The sequence below is a fragment of the Benincasa hispida genome, chromosome 11 (genome assembly GCF_027475165.1).
Source record: "Benincasa hispida cultivar pf3 chromosome 11, pf3_genome.v1.1, whole genome shotgun sequence".
Classification (NCBI taxonomy): Eukaryota; Viridiplantae; Streptophyta; class Magnoliopsida; order Cucurbitales; family Cucurbitaceae; genus Benincasa; species Benincasa hispida.
The window spans coordinates 32983955-33006362 of NC_143488.1; the positions used below are offsets into that span (position 1 = coordinate 32983955).

The following is a 22408-nucleotide window of genomic DNA, read 5'->3' on the forward strand; positions in this document are numbered from 1 at the left end:
TTAAAAAAATTATATAGTTATTATTTTGTAATATTATATAATATATAATACATTATATAATATACTTCTATATTTTGTATTTTTTGGACCCATAAATATTTTGTTATCTTTATTTAATATACTTCTATATTTTTAAAATTTGAATATAATAAAAACATAAAATATTATTTTAGAATTTATAATATTTGAATAACATAATTCGAAAATAAATTTTAGAATAGAATTAAATTATGTGTTTTATCTATGTAGCACATATATGAATTGGATACGATTGGATATGACGATGTGTCCATTTCTAAAAATGTAAGATATGGGTAAGTTGAATGATACGTCATTTTGTACATATTATTTTAATATATATTTTTAAAACACGAGAATACTGATACTTAAAAAAATAAGTTACATAGTTGTTTGTATCAATATCTGATACGGATTCTTGGTGTATACGTGCAAAATTTGATATTGATAAGAATTTTCGAATTTTGGTAAGGAAACATTGTTTGAAGAAGTAATAATAATAAATAAATAAAATAAAAGATTGAGAGAAGGTAGGTAGAAGACGAGAAATCACAAGTCGCAAAATTTCTTCTTCTTCTTCTTCTTCTACTAGCTACGAAAAAGTGAAACGCAGTGACCTTCAAGACTCCCAAAGTCTTCAACCGCAAGAACACGAAGAAGCCATAATCGTCCAACGCAGTCACGACTCAAAACCACTCTTACCGAGGAACTCGAACAGGTTCGTTCGTCTCTTGTGTTTTTTGCTTTTCAATCCTTGTGAATATACTAACACAACCCCCTCTCTCTTTCTCTGCTTTTTAGGGTTTTCTCTCTCTTCCATGCCACCATGGATTCTTCTTCTTCCACCGTCTTCCGCCCACCGGATTCTTCCCTCAGATGTACTCGACCTTCCAACGTAAACTACTTGCCGCGTTCACCCAATGGCTCCTCCACCACCCCTGGCTTTCCTCTTCAATTTCGGAAGTTTTCCGGACAACAAACCACCCCAAACCGCGCGCATTTTGTTATTGACCTTGTCTTGGACCACCGTGGTGTTTTCAAATGTTCTATTGAGGATTTAATCGCTAAATGCAACTCCAAGCCGGATAATTTTATTGTCCCCCAGGCTGGTTCTGTTTCTGCGTTTTTGTATTTCAAGCAGTGGGTTTCTGCACTCGAGACTATGGTTGGGCTGTGGGAATTGCGCCTTGATGGCCTTCATGATTTCACTCCTATTCTCAAACCTAGGAATAATTTGCCCTCTGATTTTGAGGAACTCCATGATCGACTTCGGACCCTCTTTGCTGAACGTATCAAGCGTCTCATGGATGGCGAGAAGGTTCGACATTGGCAAAACAAACACGATCTTGTTATGGATGAGATCGATAGAATTTCGGATTTGCTTCGGAGGCCCCTTCGTATCGCCGCTGTGTTTGAACTCAAAGAAAAGAAGAAGGGGCTTCTTATCGAGAAGAAATCAATTACGATGAAGATCGAAGAGTTTAACTCTGCTATGCGTGACATTCTGGATTATGTGGAAGGAAAGAAACTGGAAACATCAGGTTCCGACGACGTGGGGGTTTTTACATTTGATGAGACAATTAACTGGAACCGGATTCATAGCTTGATTTTGAGAGAATGCCGCAGACTCGAGGATGGTTTGCCCATGTATTCCTGCCGCCAGGAAATCCTTCGGCAAATGCAGTGTCAACAGGTCCCTTTTTCTTCTTCAGCTCTTGATTTTATTTCCAACCTTAATTTTTCATTCTTTCTATTTGTTTATTTGCGGTTAGTTATTGGAGGTAGAGAGCTATAGTTTACCAAGCCTGTTTAACATCGCATACGCATATGCACACGTTGTTTCGAGAAAAATCCACATTTTGGATTGTGATTAATACTTAGGTTCTTTAAAGAATATGTTAAGTATGCAAAACTATGCTTTTTGGTCACAATCGCAATTCTTGTGCATCATGAGTAATGGGTAAGAAATATAGACAACCAGTTTGGAAAATACTTTTATTCTTTACATGAATGAATTTAAGAAACGACACAGCTCATCTTCCTCCAGAGATGAAACATGTATTATATTGATTTAATTTTTCCAGTGAGCTAATGAACTTGTCAGTTGGTGTTTTATATGAACTCTTTGAAATGGTCTAACATTCATAAACAAGGGGCTGACTGGCAAAAGTTCGCAACTTCCTGGATTGAAATAATTTTACCAAATTTAGTTTCTACATGGACTTGGAGGGATGAAGTTCCTCTGATTATTCTTTCATTCATAATAAGTGTCTTCTCAAGTAACTTCTAAATCTGATTTAGTCTATACACCACTGTAATCATTTAGTTATGTGTGATTATTTTTATGTAGGTAATGGTGTTGGTTGGAGAGACAGGGTCAGGAAAGAGCACACAGTTGGTTCAGTTTCTTGCTGATTTTGGACTTTCTGCTTCTAAGTCAATTGTGTGTACACAGCCTCGCAAGATATCTGCTGTTTCCCTTGCCCATCGGGTGAGGGAAGAAAGTCATGGGTGTTATGATGATGATGATTATATAAGCTGTTATCCATCATTTTCATCTGCTCAACAGTTCAAATCTAAGATAATATACATGACGGACCATTGTTTACTGCAGCACTACATGAATGATAAGAAGCTTTCTGATGTTTCCTGTATTATAATTGATGAGGCTCACGAAAGAAGTTTGAATACTGATCTCCTTCTGGCATTACTCAAGAGTTTACTCATGGTGAGAATTGACTTGCATCTTATTATTATGTCTGCAACAGCCAATGCAGACCAACTATCAAAGTACTTTTTTGGATGTGGCATCTTTCATGTTCCAGGGAGGAACTTTCCTGTTGATATTAAATATGTTCCTTCTTCCGATGAAGGCACTTCAGGTTCTAGCATTGTTGCTTCATATGTTACTGATGTTGTAAGAATGGCGTCTGAGATTCACTGGCAAGAAAAAGGAGGGACTATTCTTGCATTTTTGACTTCTCAGATGGAAGTAGAATGGGCATGTGAAAATTTTCATGCTCCTGGTACAGTCCCCTTGGCATTTCATGGTAAGCTATCCTTTGATGAACAATTTCGTGTTTTCCAGGACCATCCTGGAAAGAGAAAGGTTATTTTTGCCACAAATCTTGCAGAGACATCATTGACAATTCCTGGGGTCAAGTATGTTATAGATCCTGGTTGGGTCAAAGATAGCAAATTCGAACCTGGAAGTGGTATGAATATTCTTAAGGTCTGCAGAACCAGTCAGAGTTCTGCAAATCAACGAGCTGGTCGTGCAGGTAGAACAGAACCTGGAAGATGTTATAGACTGTACACAGAGTCTGAGTTTGAGCTAATGTCTCCTAATCATGAACCTGAGATTCGTAAGGTTCATCTGGGTGTTGCAATATTGAGAATTCTTGCCTTGGGTGTGAAGAATGTGGATGATTTTGACTTTGTGGATGCTCCCAGTGCTGAAGCTGTTGAAATGGCCATCAGAAATCTCGTCCAGTTGGGAGCTATTACACTGAATAACAAGGTTTATGAATTAACAAATGAAGGCCGCAATTTAGTAAAGTTAGGTATTGAGCCACGCCTTGGCAAGTTGATTCTTAGTTGCTTTGATTGTCGTGTTCGTAGAGAGGGTGTTGTACTTGCTATTTTAATGACGAATGCTAGTAGTATATTTTGCCGAGTTGGTAGAGTCGAAGATAAATTAAAATCTGATTGCCAGAAAGTTCAATTTTGCCACCCTGATGGTGACCTTTTCACTCTGCTTTCAGTTTATAAACAATATGAAGCTTTGCCAAAGGAGAGGAAAAACAAATGGTGTTGGGAGAACAGCATTAATGCCAAAACTATGAGAAGATGCCAAGATGCTATCTTGGATTTGGAACGTTGTCTCAAACAAGAACTTCACATTATCATTCCAAGTTATTGGCTTTGGAGTCCGCTAAAGCCTTCAGACCATGACAGAAATCTTAAGAAGTGTATACTTGCTTCTCTTGCTGAGAATGTGGCCATGTTCACTGGTTATGATCGACTGGGTTATGAAGTGGCGTTGACTGGACAACATGTTCAGCTACATCCTTCATGTTCTTTGCTAATATTTAGTGAGAGGCCCAAATGGGTGGTGTTCGGTGAAATTTTGTCAATAACTAATGAATATTTGGTCTGTGTAACTGCTTTTGACGTAGATGATTTGTTGAACCTTTCCCCTCCTCCTTTGTTTGACATATCTAATATGGAGAAACATAGGCTTGAAGGACGAGTTCTTAGCGGCTTTGGCAAAACTCTACTTAAAAGAGTTTGTGGGAAAAGCAACAGTAATCTTCTTTCTCTTACATCACATGTTCAAAAAGTTTTCAGTGATAACTGCATAGGCATTGAAGTGAATATCAATCAGAATGAGATTATTTTGTTTTCGAGAACAGAGAACATGGATAATGTGTGTCATTTTGTAAATGATATATTGGAGTATGAAAGGAAGTATTTGTTGAATGAGTGCATGGAGAAATGCTTGTATCATGGAAATGGTGGCTCGACTCCCATAGCTTTGTTGGGTGCTGGTGCTAAAATAAGACATCTGGAGCTTGATAAGAGATATTTGACTGTTTATGCATATCGTTCGAATGTGGACACCATTGATGATAAGGAGTTTTTTATGTCTCTTGAGAAATTTGTATCTGGTACAGTTTGTGGTATTCAAAAAGTTTCAAGTTCTGGACAGGATGTCGATGACAAAGAAAGAGGACATAGAATAACATTTCTTACTCCTGATGCAGCTGAAAAAGCTTCTAAGCTTGATAGTGATTCTTTTTGTGGATCCTTGGTGAAGATAATGCCTTCGCAGCTAACTGCTGGATGTGATAATAAACTGTTCACTTTTCCTCCTGTCAAAGCTAAAGTCTTTTGGCCTCGTAGGTTGAGCAAAGGATTTGCAGTTGTTAAATGTAACATTGATGATATTGGATTCATTCTTAATGATTTCTCTCACCTAGTGATTGGGGATAGGTTCTTACGTTCTGAACCGAGCGTAAAGTACAATAACTGTGTTACTATTAGTGGAATTGACAAAGAGCTGTCTGAAGCTGATATTTTAAATGTTCTGAGGTCTGCAACAGACAGGAAAATTTTGGATCTTTTTCTGGTTCGGGAAAATGCTGTTGACAACCCTCCAGTTAATTCTTGTGAAGAAGCTCTGCTGAAAGAAATTTCTCCTTTTATGCCTAAATCAAACCCTCACGTCAAATGTTGTCATGTTCAAGTTTTTCCACCTCAACCCAAGGATTTTTACATGAAAGCTGCGATAACTTTTGATGGAAGATTGCACTTGGAGGCAGCAAAAGCTTTGGAGTTTTTGGAAGGAAAAGCACTGCCTGTATGTCTTCCATGGCAGAAAATAAAGTGCCAGCAGTTATTTCATAGCACTTTATCCTGCACCATCCCCATATATAGAGTGATAAAACATCAACTGAATTCCGTACTTGAAAGCTTCAGGAGGATAGATGGTATTCTCTCTATTGGAACTTCATCTTTTCTAAATGTTAGATTATGTTTGGTATTTTCCTGTCTCTTTTCTCAATGCATGTATTATTCTTTATTTCTGAACAACTTTCGTACTGTTGGGTCAATTTTCTGTCAAATCTTATATTCAAGCACCGTAATTTTTGTATTTTATTAAATATTTACATAGGTTACATTTGATACTCATAAAAGTATTTGGTAATCTACATCAAAGTTGGCATACCATTTTGTTAGTATATATCCACACAGATGAGGTCTAGTTGTTCAAAATTTGTAAATTTCACTCCTTTTATTTTCTGCATTTATCACAAGTATGTATCAGTGCCAACCCTTCTTGAAGCTGGGGTAACTGGATGAAGATGATTATAGCTTGGTTTGGTCAGATTCTGATGGCCTTGAATCTTCATGTCAACCAGGTGTGGAATGCACTCTTTCTCAAAACGTCAATGGTTCTTACCGAGTGAAGCTATCTGCCAATGCTACAAAAACACTAGCTGAGCTGAGACGACCGGTGGAAGAGCTTCTGAGAGGGAAGATTATAGATCATGCTAGCCTGACTCCAACTGTTCTGCAGCACCTGGCCTCTAGAGATGGTTTTGATCTAATAAATTTTTTACAGCGGGAAAATGGAGTCTACATTCTCTTTGACAGGCAGAGACTTAGTCTACGGATTTTTGGTGCTCCTGATAAGATAGCTGAAGCTGAGCAGAAGTTGATTCAATCTCTCCAGACCATTCATGAAAGCAAACAGCTCGAGATTCACCTTCGAGGCAAATCTTGGCCTCCCAACCTCTTGAAGGCAGTGGTTGAGAAGTTCGGTCCGGATCTCAATGGCCTTAAACAAAAGTTTCCGGGGGCTGGATTTACATTAAATACTCGGCTTCATATTTTATATGTGCACGGTAGTAAGGACTTGAAGCAGGAAGTTGAAACTATCATTTTTGAGCTTGCAAAAATGAGTGGTGGTTCAGTTGAGAGGGCAGACGATGCAGATGCTTGTCCAATTTGCTTATGTGACATCGAAGACGACAGGTTTGAGCTTGAGGCTTGCGGACACCATTTTTGCCGACAATGCCTTGTGGAGCAGTTTGAGTCCGCCATAAAAAACCAGGGAAGATTCCCAGTATGTTGTGCCAAACAGAAATGTGGTTCTCCTATTTTACTTGCAGATATGAGAACTCTGTTGTCGAGCGAGAAGTTGGAGGAACTGTTCCGAGCTTCACTGGGAGCTTTTGTTGCTTCTAGCAACGGTGCCTATAGGTTTTGCCCATCTCCTGACTGCCCCTCTGTTTACCGAGTGGCCAGCTCTGATATGTCTGGAGGGTTATTCATTTGTGGAGCATGCTACTCAGAAACTTGTAATAGGTGCCATTTGGAGTACCATCCTTTCCTGTCGTGCGAACAGTACCGGGTGTTTAAGGAAGACCCAGATTCGTCACTGAACGAGTGGCGGAAAGATAGAGAGAATGTCAAGAACTGCCCGGTGTGCGGGTACACGATCGAGAAGATGGATGGGTGCAACCACGTTGAATGCAAGTGTGGAAGACATATATGTTGGGTGTGTTTGGAGTTTTTTGGTAGCAGCGATGAATGTTATACCCACTTGAGGAGCATTCATATGACCATCGTTTGAGCATGTTTACTTTTGTGAATAAATATGTATAAAATATGTATTATTAGGTTTGTTGGGCGTAAATAATATTATTACACAGTACAATGCGTAAGCCAAATGGGTAGTTCATCATATATGTACATATAATTAAATTGTAAAATATGTTTAGCCAGGCGTTTACCCTTCCTTTCCAATTAATATAACATATATAAATTATTACTTAGTTTTCTAGTATCAATTGGGTGGTTTTTCTTCGTCTATGTTTTATTTTGGTTCATTAAAATCTTGTATGCTTTTGAAACATTCATTCCAATCTCTTGTACCATTTTGTCAAAATAAATTATAACTGCAAAGACCATACTAATATTTTAATCTGTTAAAATTTTTATTTTAGTTTTTTTACTTTTTACTTTTGGTTCATTTTGATCTTTATTATGGTCATTAAATATAGACTTGTTATTAAGAAAAATAATAATAAGAAAAATGAAGATTTTGTCATTCACGATCAATAAATACATTAGATTGAAAAGTTTTCCTTTTGAATACGTATGACAAACCCTTACATTCTTTTCTTTTGTTGGGAGAAAAATATAAAATACTACCATACTTCCTACTCTTCTCATTCAATAATTAACAAGTCCTTAAATGATTTATTAATTTATTTTCATTTTTTTTTATTCTTGTCCATGAAAAAAGTGGTGAAATTAAGAGCTCCCTGGTCATCAAACAACATAATTAATCACCCATCTTCTTTATTTTTCTTTTCCTTTCGAAACAAATTTAAAATTTTGATTATAAAAAAATGGGAGCAGAACGAAGCAAATTAAGAATTTAATATTCTTACTTGTAACACAACTATTTAGATATGCTTATTATTTTTTCAAAGTTGTTGGAATCTCAATTTTCATATTTGTGACGTATACCCTTTAAAAAATATGTAGATACATTTAAAATTGAGTTGTTAAGTGAAAGGAATCAAAGGTTTTAAAAAAATAATCAAATATATGTTAAAACATACTTTTATTATTTTCCCTCCGCACACCATCATGATACAAAATATTATGAGATATAATACAATATATATAAAAAAAAATTGTAGATATAACAAATTTAAATTTAGCTCAAAAAGTCTGATAGACTATATCGCTAATAGAAGTCTATCGTTATTTATTTATAATTTTTAAAAAAATATTACTATACACTTAATTACTGGCTTTAAGAGTGCTAATTAATTTTTTAAACAATGATTTGAATCTCTATCAGAGTAAAATTGGCGAATAAATGCAATTGAAAAAAAAGGGCAAAAAGGTAAATAATGGGAGTTGTTCATGAAGCATTACATGTATAGCTCAAAAGAACGCCAACACCAACAACACTCAAACAAATAGCCAAAGCCCAAACCCATTTCATTCCTTCACTACCACCATTGTTATCCCTTTCTTCTTCTTCTTCCTCTTCTTCCTCTTCTTTCTGCAACTTCGAAACCCTAAGATCCAGCAATTTGACCGATTGTCGATAACAGAACATCAACCTCGCCTCATCTTCAAAAGCCCTACTAATACAATCCTTTTCCTCCATCAATTTCGCCGCCTTTCTCTCCGCTTCTCTCGCCCTCGTCTGCGACAGTCTCAGAGCCTTCAACAGCTCCAATTTCTCCTCCATCCCACTCCTCAGTACCTTCTGCGGCGGCGGCAGATCGCAATTCCGAAGTAGGTCAACCCCGGCTCTGTGGACCATCTCCGCCGTCGAATCTAGGGCTTTGGGATTGTAGCTCATCGCCGCCTTCATGATGCCGGCGGTGGGGTGGGATCGGAATAGGGAAGGAAAGGGATTGGATTTTTGAAGAGGGGGATGGATAATTGGGTGGGGTGAGGCAAAGGGAAAGAAGAATTGAGAGAGATTGAATTGACTAAACTATTTATTGGGAAACAATTCTTTGCTTGCTTCTTCACACAAACTTACACTTTTTTTTTTTTTGCTTCAAGACACTGGTTCCTTTCATTATTGGTCTTCTTTATATTATACCTCAATACACACTAGTTTAATCACATCATAATATAGCGTAATGATTAGACTACAGGTTTAAATGCTATGTTTCTGGCGAGGCAATTGACATACACTTTTTTTTTTTTTTTTGAAAGGTTCTATTTTTCATCCGTACGGTTGTTATATATAAAAGGAATATTTATTCGGTGTAATCTCGATTTTGGTTCATATATGTCTTCAAAATTTTCATTCGAATCTTTGCACTTTTAAAATATTAATTTTAGCTACACGTGGTGAACCAAAATGATTCAAAGTACTAAGTATATTATATTAAATAGTTTGTTACTTTTTTATGATTGTGAAGTATTTAAAATGAAAACGGATACCTTATTATATTTAAATTAGAAGTATCATCTCAAATAGATAGATTGTTGAAATTAGGGGAAAAAAACATGGGCTAAAGATGGCTTAGACAATAGTAAGTTTGAATTTTCATACAAGTTAGTCTTGAAACCAATAGAACTTCGTTAAGAATCTTGATCGTTTTCTTGTTAGGATTGAGTCCATTTCCTTGGATTTAGCTAAAAATCCTATTCATTTTCTTTATAGGATAGAGGTTAGGAATGAAGGGATTGAATCCCAATCGGAAGCGATTGAACGTCTATTATTTTAATTTTGTTTAGAATTCACAATATAGAAAAGAAAAACATACAACATTCACAATAAGAAAAACATATTTTGAAGAATACTTTTTCAAATTTTCTTTCGAAATATAAGGACGCTTCCAAAATATCTTACTATCCTCTAACAAGGAAACTGGTTTGTAGAAACCTCATTTTCTTAAAAAAACGAGAATTTTGGTGTGGTGGAGAGTTTTATAGAGAAAACCTTTTTCTCTGTAAAAAGCTTCAAAGGGAGATGAGAAAAGTCGGTTTCATTCTGCAAATAATAATAATAATAATAATAATAATAATAATTTTCTCACAATATAACCTTTCCCATCTTTTAACGTGAAGTGGGATTGAAAACCACCCATTTCATTCATTAATTAACAAATTAAATTAAATTATTAATTACAATAATTAATAATTAACTTAAATTAATTAATTAATTTACAAAATTAAATATCTAATATTTAATTAAATATTTGAATCTTATTTAAATATCTCTCTTATAACCTATGGTTTTTAATATGAATCTCATTCATATTAACTTATCTATAGTTTTAATATAAATATTATTTGAATCTAACTCAAATACAGTAAATCTACTTTTATAATATAGTTTAATTTTGAATCTTATTCAAGATTAATTTATATTATATTGTATTTATATACATTATATTAATTATATCACATACAATTACAATTATTCTCTTTAATTTATTTGAGCAATTCAAGTTCTTTAAAACTATTGGTCACTGTGTTAACTGTTGTGAGCTAGCAGGGGAACGTAATAAACCTACAAATTTTAAGCTCCAATGATCCGATGTTAATTAATTAAACTCTTTAATTAAATTAACCAACACTTATTAACTATGGGTCATTCCACTAAAAACCCATACCTGCATTCTTAGCGCTATAGAACATGTTGTGTCCATGAAGTCAACCATTACAAGTAAGTCAATCCTTCATGAGTTGTTTGTAATTACAGTTGAGTCAAATTACTATTTTACCCCTGTAAGTACCTCTTAATTCTTAAGTACCACTGATCCCTTTAAAGAACAATCTGTATATGGTCCTACCATAAATTAAGTCCCTCTCGGGCGAATGAGAGGGCGGTTATCCTTTGTTCAAGACTCGAAACCAACACTTAAGGGAACTACTCGTCTACTTACCCTAAAGGCAGGATTAAGTGAATTCCATCTTTTGTAGTTATGATCCCAGCTCCCCACTCGATCTCGTCCCCAAAATGATAGGCTTATTGAGCCGGCAGCTTGGGCCACTCTCACCCATACAAATCAAAAGACAAACTCTCATAGACAAGAGTCCATAAATCACTCAGGACTGAGATCGAGTCACATATGGTTATCTTATGAAATATTAATCTTGTCCGTTAATAGCATCATAAGGAGAGATTAATGATTTTGCAGTCCTGTCTTATACAAGCTCATTGTATAGGATAACCCCACTTGTATGTCTCCACACGAATAATTTGGATCACATCGTTTGTAATTCTCACAAAGTGAGTTGTACCATAGTGTTACCAAGATAAGGCATCTGACCTTATCCATATATTATAGACCCTTTAGGTTATTACTTGAACATTATCTACCTGAATGTCAACTACATACTATTTAAGTCTCATGTAGTAACCTTGGATTTTACTGTAATGGATAACTCATTATTGCATATATAAAATAGTCAACTATTATGTCAAATAACTAATTCACTACGAGGCTTTAGAGCATAAATCCCAACAAGGAAGAATAATTGAAAATGGACCAGAACATTTCCCAAAATCCTATATTTTTCTAGGATCCTATTAAAGGTGAGAACTTGTCAGGTTCACACGGCCAAATACAATTATTATATCAATCTAAGAACTACTAGAACTTGGTAGCATTAGTAGCAAGACTGAGTCGAACCACATTAAGCATATGTATAATATCTTTAAGGTAAATTTGTCTATGGAAAGTAGTAAGAGGGCGAGGGAAGGGGGAGGGAATGGTTTGATAGAAAAACTAAATTGCAGAAAAGTAAAGTGCACAAAACAACATAGTTTAGTAAGAGAGAAAGATACCTTGATAATAATTTTACCAATTAAGAGACTGTTGGCAATTTATGGATTAGTACTTTGATTTATCGTATGAATTTAGTTATTGATAGGCCTACAATTATGTGGCAATATCAAGAAAAAAAGAATAGAGGATAGGCGTTTGAATCGGTTAAGAACACTTCCAATTTTGTTGGGAGAGGTGGAAGTTTAAAAGAAGAAAGAAATGGAAAGAGAGGATAGGGAAGTCTGAATATCGGAAGTGAGGAAGGAGAGCTCTCGAGAGTTGGAGTTCAAAAGTCTCAATCGTAGTGTGCCATGCATCGTCTACTTCTACTAAGCAATCGTGTAGCAGAGCTCAGTGACCGTGTAGCATTTGATAGGCGATTGTATAACATTTTGTAGCCAATCACATAACATTTGGTAAGCAATCGTGTAGTTCCTTGTAAGCGATCGCGGGGTGTTTGTGGGCGATCATCTAGTGTTACTCAGCGATTGTGTAGAGACTTTAAACAATCATATAGTATTTTGTAAATGATCGTTTGGAGTTGTTAAGCGATCATCTAGTCTCTATTTGTTTCTTATCATTTAATAAAGAGTTTGTTCATTGTTTAGTTCCTATTTCAGGAGATCGTACCAACTCTACGTTAATAAAGAATTTCAAGAATCAGTTTCCTAACAAATTGGTATCAGAGCAACCACCTGGACAAGCATGGTTCATAAACGTTTTGAAGAGAAACTGGAATTACTAGAACAAGAGATCTCTAGATTCAAAGTTGAAATACAGAAGTTGTCAACCATAGAGGAGAATTTGGCATTGATAGTGAAGAGCATTGAGAGATTGAGATTGCAGGTAGAGAAATATCAACAAATGTTCATTTCCCATGTTACGAAAATGGCCAAAGAAAAAGCAAAAGTGACGAAAGAGGCAGAAGGATCGAATGGCAATAAGGTGTACGGAACAAATAGTTCGGTGAAAGCATCCGGTGAGGAAGCGAATGGAGACCAGAGTGAATTCAAGAAAGTAGAAATGTCGATATTTAGCGGACGTGAACTAGACGTGTGGCTCTACAGAGCAGACCGCTATTTTTGTGTTCATAAGTTGATTGAATCTGAGAAGATGACGATGGCGGTTGTGAATTTCAATGACGTCGCATTAGATTGGTATCGATCAGAGGTAGACAGAGAGCCGTTTGAAGATTGAGAAGACTTGAAGAAAAGGATGTTAGCCCGATGCCTCTCTTTAAGAGAGGGATCAGTCGGTGGAAGATTCTTGGCTATTAAACAGGAAAAGTCTGTGGAGTATGCTCATTTCTTGCCATTGAAACACCCTTTAAATGCTGGTATTGAAGTAGATACATTTTGTAGAGAAATGATTAAACTGCACAGGATGCCGAAGTCCACTGTCATGGACTGAGACAAAGAGTTTATGAATCACTTTTAGTACGAGTTATTCTGACTGTTGGGTACCAAACTCCATCATAGCCTAATTTTTCATCCTCAGTCGGATGGTCAGACAAAGATGGTGAACTGTAGTGTGGAAATGAATTGGGGGTGCTGCTGTGGTGAGCTACCAAAAGAATAGATTAACTGATGGCCTTGGGTGGAATATTCGAGTAACACTATGCATAATGCTCCTACTGGCTTGGCCCCTTTTCAGATTGTGTATGAACGACAACCTCCAATGTTGACTTACTATGGGAATGATTGTACGACCAACGCAATTGTGGGCAAAAAAATGTGAGACAAAGATGTTGCATTGCGCGTGCTTAGGGAGCACTAGAGGGTGGCTCTAAATAAAGTGAGGAAGTTGGTTGATAAGGAGCGACATGATGTTGGAGTTCTGCAAGAGTAGACTGTGAAATTATCTCCTAAGTATTATGGAGCACATCAGGCAGCGGACAGAGTCAGATTAGTAGCTTATAAGTTGAACCTTCAGACAAAATGTCGATACCTTCAGTGTTTCATGTGTTGCAACTAAAGAAATGGGTTGGATAACCAGACTTTACCTTGAGGATAAGGTAAAGGTGGAGGGGGGAAGTAATGATAGGCCTCCAATTATGTGGCAATATCAAGAAAGAAAGAATAGAGGAGAGGCGGTTGAATCGGTTAAGAACGACTTTCAATTCTGTTGGGAGAGGTGGAGGTTTAAAAGAAGAAAGAAACGAAAAGAAAGGATAGGGAAGTCTGAATATCAGAAGAGTGGAAGGAGAGCTCTTGAGAGTGGGAGTTCGGAAGTCTATGTCGTAAAGAAGCCATCGTAGTGTGTCGTGCATCGCTTACTTCTACTAAGCAATCAGCGATTGTGTAACATTTAGTAGGCGACCATATAGCATTTGATAGGCGATCGTATAACATTTGGTAAGCGAACGTGTAATGTTTTGTAAGCGATCATGTAGTTCCTTGTAAGTGATCGCGGGGTGTTTGTGAGCGATCGTCTAGTATTACTCAGCGATCGTGTAGAAACTTTTAACGATCGTATAGTATTTTATAAACAATCGTTTGGAGTTGTTAAGCGATCGTCCAGTCTCTGTTAGTTTCTTATCGTTTAATAAAGAGTTTTTTCATCATTTAGTTCCTATTCCGAGAGATCATACCAACTCGTTACGTTAATAAAGAATTTCAAGAATCAGTTTCCTAACAGTTATCTAATTGACAACCTAATCAACCGATCGGTAGTGCTAGTGCCAGTTAGATTCCATTAATAGAAAATTGGCTTATAACTCGACTCAGTTTCTAAATTACCTAAATAACAGTCATGCATTACTTATTACTAATTAAATGCATTAAGCTTTTGGATTGATCAAGACGTTAGATTAATTTGGAGAAACTTTCTTGAAAGTTGTGTTATTTGCCCTGGATTTAGAATAGTTTTCATCCGATTTAAATCGGACTCAATTTGCTCATGGAAGTCAAAATCGAGCCAAACATCAAGAAGATGGATGAAAAAGAGCTATATTGTCCAAACAAGAGGTGTCGCGATGTTGCACGATGCTCTATATCTAGCACTTCAAGCGAGGGTGATGTGGCATTGAAAGCAATGCTGCAGCCCATGAAGATCATGCGTGGACACAAGGCCATAGCGTCATAGTGTCGTGACGCTAGAGTTACTTTAGGAAAGAATTTATATTTTAGGAAAACATTTTGGCTATTTATTTTAGGATTTTTGGCAGCCGAATAGATTCATTGACACATAAAATTAGAGAGCCTTAGAGAGGATTTTGGCTGCAAAATAAAGTTTTAGGCCAATTATCATATAATTAACCAATTAAATAGTTAATAAATATAATCATATTATATTCTTACCCTATAGTTTGATATCACATATCTACTATAGTAATTTCTCCCCTACTTGATATATATCATATTTATATCTAATTTCCTCCAAAAAAAAATGTATCTCATACATTTAGTCAATTATATCATATATAATTAACCAATCCAATTATATCATATATAATCGAACTTCCTCTTGTTAATTTGAACATTTCAAATTAACCCAAACACTGATTCTCGACTTTATCCAAGCTACCTAGGGGACCTAATGGGTCTGTGGCTCGAAGCTCCAATGGTCCGTGAATAGCTTACTTCTCTTTAGCCACAAGATCCACCATCTGTTAACTGTCAGGAATTCCACTAAAGACCAACAGTTGAACTCTTCTTACCACAGATATATTTCTATGTCCATTGGATATAACCAATCATGAGTATGATGACCCTTCACAGATGCTTGTAAGTACAATTAAGCCAAATTACCCTTTTACCCCTGTAGTTACATCTCACTCCTTAAATACCACTTATTCCTCTAATGAACAATACAACGTAGTCTAACTATGTGTGAACACCTCTCGGCCCAAGAGAAGGTGTGTGACACCACATCGTTCAAGCCCTGGAAATAGCCCTTAAGGGAGTTATCTATCTACTTACCCCTACCTTGGGGAAGGAGTGAATTCCATCTTGTGTAGCTGAGTTCCCAACTCCCAAATCCCCAAAATGGTAGGTTTGAATCGGCGACCTGGCCATTCACACCCATACAAATCAAAGGACCGCCCTCAATGGCAGGAGTTCCCAACTTACTCAGGATTGAGGTCATGTTACCTATGGTTATCCGATTAAAGTGAAGTCTCTGTCATGAATGGTGTTATATAACGAGACGTTAACTCTTCATGGTCAGGTCTTATACAAACTCTTTGTATAGGACGCCCCAACTCGCATGTCCCCAACACGAATGATCAGGATCAGACCATCTGTGACAAGTCACAACACTTGTGACCATTCCACAAAGCGGGCCGCATCCGTAGCGTTACCAGGATAAGGTTTCCCTCCTATATCCATATACTATAGACCATTTTGGTTATCACTCATGACATGATCCACTTGTATGTCACTGATGCGTTACTTTATGTGATGAAATAATGGAGTGGAATGCGTTGTGCAAACAAGTTTTCTCAGCAGGACCCAAGTATAAATCCTACTAAGTTTCCTAGTAAGCCCAGGGTCGAACTCAGGGACTATGGAAAACAATATGGGGTGGTAATTTTTAGATTATTTTACGGTAACAAATGATTCAAAGAGTTGGTTGGTTTGTATCTTACAGTATAAAAAGTATGCGACGGATTTGAGATAAGAGTGATTATGCGACAGATACACTGAGTATGTGATCATGCTACACTCATGCAACAACAAATCATTTTCCAATGCAAATGCGATGGCTCCTAATTTTAGGACGCATGCGATGAATGCGATAGTGTCTATAGAGCTTATTCCTAAGTCTCTACTTCTTGCCTATGCGATGAAGCAAGATGCACACAAGGACAAGGTGACCGCATACAATTATAACCTATCTCTAGGATGCATGCGATGCGTTAATAGCAAACAAAGCTTATTTCTAAGCTTCTATCTCTTTATTATGCATTTCTAATCTGATTCTCCCGAGCCTAGATTTTAATCTGACTTTTTCAAGCCTAGATTCTATCCTTAGACTACGCTCCCGAGTATCTCTAATGGATGAATGATGCATACATAATACAAGATAATCGCATAGAATGCAGATCCCCAGTTATGCTAGCTAAGTGCTTCTCAACCCATTTGATAAATTTAGCTACTCATGCGTAATGTACAGAGAGTGAACAGATATAAAGATGCAATTTCCATTTCTATAAATCAGTTCAGAGTACAAAATGACAATGAAAAATAAGGGTAGAGAGCCTTGTAGCAATTCCTTGCTTCCCAAGGCTTTTACATTGTTATCTCTATTCTGCTCAAAAGATGTTCTTGCTTCCGCAAGAATTGGTCCTCTTTTTGATCTCGACGCTCCCAGCACTCTTCCGAGCTCACTGGAAGGATCTCTCAGAGTAATCTCCCTTCACTCGCTCCTGCCTTCTAAGTAAAAAGAAAAACTATGAACAAGGCTACTTTATCTATGGGAAAATTCTCTAACTGAACAAACTCTTTCACTGAAGGTGGCCTTCGGTATTTATAGAGCTTCAGGGTGAAAGGCTTCTTCTCTCTTATGATTACATCGATGAGATGACATTAATTCTTTGTCTGACGCACCGAATATTTATCACTGAAAAGTTGAGTGTACTTGTTATAGTAGGTTGTTAACGACTTATCAACTTAATTCGGAATCGACCGTCATCAGCTTTCTGTCCCATCGTTATTTATTACGCTTTTCACCCAGATGTGCCCACCATGATGCTCCGGCTCTATGTGGCCACCTTCTTGAGCAGATATTCGCGAGCGCAAATGATCGCATAGCCTTGCGTTAACGTAATCTCTTAATGCACTCGGGCGTTAATTTCTTTGGATCGCATTTCTGTCTTGCGTCAACACATTTTCTACACAATAATACATAAGTTAGTTGTTTTAATGCGATGGATGCATGCGATTGCAATATTGTGAACTAGCTTTTGGATGCAATATTGTATATTTTTATCATCGCAATCCTGCATTGTTTTATGAATTTGCATTGTAATAATGTGCATTTCTGCCCGTTATCAGTCACCACATATAAGCTTAAGTTACATACAGATAACTAGGGATTTTATGTTTATTGATTTGTTGTAAAGCAAATAAAACATGCAACTGAGTAAAAAACAATATGTGAAGTAAATATCATATATTATACAACACAAGCGTTCGTACAAACTGTTTACAAACTATAGGACATGAGAATTTAGGGCATCAACCCCAACAATCTCCCACTTGTCCTAAAGCGAAGTGGGGTGTACATAAAACTCGTATAAAACAATAAACTAGGGCATAAAAGCCTAGTACAAGAAAATCTCCCACTTGCCTTAATCCAGCTGCAGGCGATCCTGTAGACCCATGCTTCGTAGATGACCCTCAAACACTGTAGCCATGAGAGCCTTTGTAAATGGGTCAACAACATTGTGCTTCAAAGTGATCTTCGTGACGATCACGTCCCTCGATGCACTATCTCGCAGATCAGATGATACTTCCGCTCTATGTGTTTGCCAGGCTTGTGACTCCTTGGCTCCTTAGAGTTCGCCACTGCCTCATTATTATCACAATATAGGGTAATGGGACTAGATATATCTGGAACAACTTCCAGTTCTGTCAAGAACTTTCTGAGCCAGACGACCTTCTTAGCAGCTTCGCAACCCGCTACGTACTCCACCTCCATAGTAGAGTCGGCGATGCACCCCTATTTAGTGCTTCGCCACACTACAGCTCCTCCGTTAAGAGTAAAGACTGACCCTGATGTGGACTTGCAAGAGTCCTTATCAATTTGAAAGTCCGAATTCGTGTATCCTGTAAGGATCAAATCCTTAGAACCATACACGAGCATGTAGTCCTTTGTTCTCTGAAGATACTTGAGGATGTTCTTCACTACGGTCCAGTGACCCTGGCCTGGGTTAGACTGATACCTGCTGACTATATGATAACTTGTAGAAATACAAGTTATTTATACTGTTTTTTTTAGATATTGCAGCAAACAGAGAGGAAAGTTGCGTCGATAGTATAAAAATTGGCTAAGAATACGAAAATTATGAAATGTCGTAAACACACCCACTAACACTATTGCGATGGTGAGATAGAATGTTTCAGTCTCCGTTTTGCAGGAAATAGGTCACTGCATGCGTTCATGGCTCGAAGATAAAATAAACAACGCATCTATGTCACATGCGCCCATCACTCAAGAATGAAGAGATGATCAACGCAATGACGGCGCATGCGACAATCGATCATGAGCTTTAGCGATCAACGTATTTCAACTGCATGTGGTAATAAAAAACAACACCGCATGCGACGATAGATCGAAGATGTGAAGAGCAGCGCATTCGCGGACGATTATGACAAGTGTACAACTTTTAGTTGTCCATTTCTGACGGATTGATTGCGTAACAGAAAGGAATTTTTCATTCTTTCATTTCAGGAACTACCATAATTAGACAGTGGGAACCACAAATTCAAAGTGCCAAAGTCTCGCCTATAAATAGCTTCTTCAAATTCGATGAAAAAAATATACACGATATACTGAGACTGATATACTGAAACAGGGAGAGAGAGAGGCTGGTCTGAAGCGACTACAGAGTAAATCTGGGTGAGTCTTCGAGCAGAGAATTCTTCCAATTCCCGAAGCTGAAGCTCTGTGCAAAGGTCAATTCTACCGGGAAAGCAAGCCTAAGAGGGAAGCATTCCTCTCCACCACTTCTATATGCCGGTAAGCGCAAATCTTCGATCAGGATCTGTGTCAAGACGTTGACTCTTTCCGTATTTGTTTCTATCCTCTAATTCATCTTCTGTGTTCATTTTCTGTAATCCTTCTTTCACAACATGTATCAAACGCTTAATTTTAGAATTAAATGTTATCATCGTCACCATTATCATCTTTCTGTCTCTTTCCATACTTTTATCATCCATTTTCTCCATGATGTGTTCTTAATCCCCGGGTTAAAATGCAAGAATTAAGTAAGTAAGTCAAATCTATGTCAAAAAATCAATTAAGTTTAGTTAAAGCATGCTCGACGGAATCTTCACCTGTGAGAGCAGAAGTGAAGATGTTATTCCGCCTATCGAGAGAAGGTTGGAAGAATGCATTAACTAAAGCATGAAGTATTTTCAGAGATGGAAACAACCTTGCGTTCATCACGTTCATCTCTGTTTCACCATAGACATATGGGAACGCAGCCGATCACCGAGAGTTGTAAGCCAAGGGAAAGCGGAACCTTAGTTACGTCCTTGACACGATTGTCGAACTTGCGATGTTTTAACTTTTTACTCTTTCTTTTTCTGCCTTATTCATAAGACTTGCCATCGCATTCATCGATACTTTTGTACAACTTCACAGTCAGTCCTCGACCCCAGTATCATGTATCTTGTACCATGTATCATGTATCATAGTAGTTTAGGAATTTACTTTATCAATGCATTTTTACTTTACAACGCATTTTTACGTTATCAATGCATTTTTACTTCATCGCAATTTATACAAACCAATATTCTTTATTCATTATTCAAACCGGACGCATGTATCACATAAGTATCGCATTTACGACAACAATCCCCGTGTTCGACCTCGAATCACTTTGAGAAATTTGCGTTGGAATTATACTTAGTTTCAGCGCAAGGAAACTTGTGAAATGCACTACTTCATCGCATACTATGAGCATATCACTATCAACACATGCACTTAGAACGTAGTATCGCATAATATTATCTTTATCGCAAAGCACATATAGCACATCATTCATTCATTCATCAGCGCAATAGATAGACAACATTCCATTTTTACCGTTACAAGTTTATGGCAACATGAGCTTGTATCATTCATATTCATCATTGTCTATTTCCATAAAGATAAAGATATAAATCTTAGTCATCACTATGCCCACAACATAGCAGATGTCTGGACGAGTATAGAGCATCACGTACATCAAACTGCCAACGACAGATGCATATGGGACCCGTCTCATCTACTCAACCTCTTGAGGCATCTTAGAACACATGTCCTTAGACAAAGTGGCTCCATGCCTAAACGACAGTAGGCTTCTCTTGGAGTCCTGCATCGAGTACTTGAGCAACATCTTGTCAATGTACGATGCCTGAGACAGTGCTAGAACTTTGTTCTTATGATCTCGAAAGATCTGTATACCCAGAACAAACTGAGTCTCTCCCAAATATTTCATTTAGAATTTGGTCGCTAGCCAATTCTTAACTGCAGTTAGTGGACCTATATCATTCTCAATGAGTAGTATATCGTCAACGTACAACACTAAGAAGACCACTGAAGCGTTGATGATTTTCTTGTAGACACAAGGTTCATCAACGTTTTGGTCAAAGCCATACGACTTGATCGCAGTATCAAACCATATGTTCCAAGATCGAGATGCCTATTTTAGTCTATAAATGGACCGATTCAGCTTGCAAACCTTTTGCTCTTGACCTTGGGCTATGAATCCCTCGGGTTGCACCATGTAAATGGTCTCCTCAAGATTGCCATTCAGAAAGGCCATCTTGATGTCCATTTACCAGATCTCATAATTATAATAAGCTGCAATGGACAGGAGGATGCAGATCGACTTTAACATGGCAACAGGTGAGAAAGTCTCCTCATAGTCGGCTCCCTCTACTTGGGTATAACTCTTTGCCACAAGTCGAGCCTTGAAGGTTTTTACCTTCCCATAAACACCCCGTTTGTGCTTATAGATCCATTTACAACCTATAGGTCTTACCTCATCAGGCTGATCTACAAGATCCCATACTGAGTTGAAGTACATCGACTCCATCTCGAGATCCATAGCCTTGATCCATTCATCCCGGTCAACATCCTTCATTGCCTTCTGATAAGAAAATGGATCCTCAACGTTGCCATATGCTACCATAGCAAGGATTTCCATGAAACCCAGATAGCGAACGGGCGGGATCGTAACCCTCTCACTACGTCGAGGTTCCCTCAAATCTTGAGGTGGAACTGACCTACTAGATGAACTCTCATCAACAACTCTTGTTGATTTAGCAGGCTCTTCAACAACTCTTTAAATGTTCAATGCGTTTGTGGATTGCGTTGATGAATGTTTACGGGTCAATTGCGTCTGTTTAAAGCTTTCTTTAAATTACAAAATGTTTATTTGTAAAGACCCCTATGTTTTTGGGCATAAATAACAAGCAATTGAGTTTGTAATTCAAAGTGTTTGAGTTTATCGTGTCGTTCGTGATGAAGTTTTGAAGCATAGAGATGCGGTTCTCAGCGAAGAAGAAGACCAAGAGTTGGTCGTGTCTTGTAGCATCAGGTAAACGATCGTTGGGATTTAGCTAAACGATCTTGTAGATTTTTCTATGTGATCGTGTAGTATTTACTAAAGGATCTTTTAGCCAATGCTAAACGATGGGGTAAAGTATTTGCTCTATCGCATAGTGTTGGGTACCCGATCGAGTAGACACTGGAGGTAAACGATCGAGTGGGAGCATTTGATGCTCATCGTTTAATAAAAGACACAAGCACTAAACGATCGTGTAGTTAGCGTGCTCATCGCATAGTTACTGACTACACAATCACGTGGTATACGATACAAAGGCGTTCGCTTAGCGATCGTTTAAATG

General features: G+C 37.4%; 2 protein-coding genes across 2 annotated transcripts; one reads left to right on the forward strand and one right to left on the reverse strand.

Annotated features, from left to right (window-relative positions):
* The first annotated feature begins 498 nt into the window (after positions 1–498).
* LOC120091582 (ATP-dependent RNA helicase DEAH12, chloroplastic-like) lies at positions 499–7361 on the forward strand. Its single transcript, XM_039049677.2, has 4 exons — positions 499–736; positions 820–1711; positions 2369–5510; positions 5943–7361. Exons 2-4 carry the CDS (start codon positions 845–847, stop codon positions 7157–7159), a joined length of 5226 nt encoding a protein of 1741 aa, XP_038905605.1. The 5' UTR covers positions 499–736; positions 820–844; the 3' UTR covers positions 7160–7361.
* A 1064-nt stretch (positions 7362–8425) lies between these two features.
* On the reverse strand, positions 8426–9330 carry LOC120090620 (uncharacterized). The gene has a single exon (XM_039048339.2). It carries the CDS (start codon positions 8924–8926, stop codon positions 8465–8467), a length of 462 nt encoding a protein of 153 aa, XP_038904267.1. The 5' UTR covers positions 8927–9330; the 3' UTR covers positions 8426–8464.
* Positions 9331–22408: the final 13078 nt, after the last annotated feature.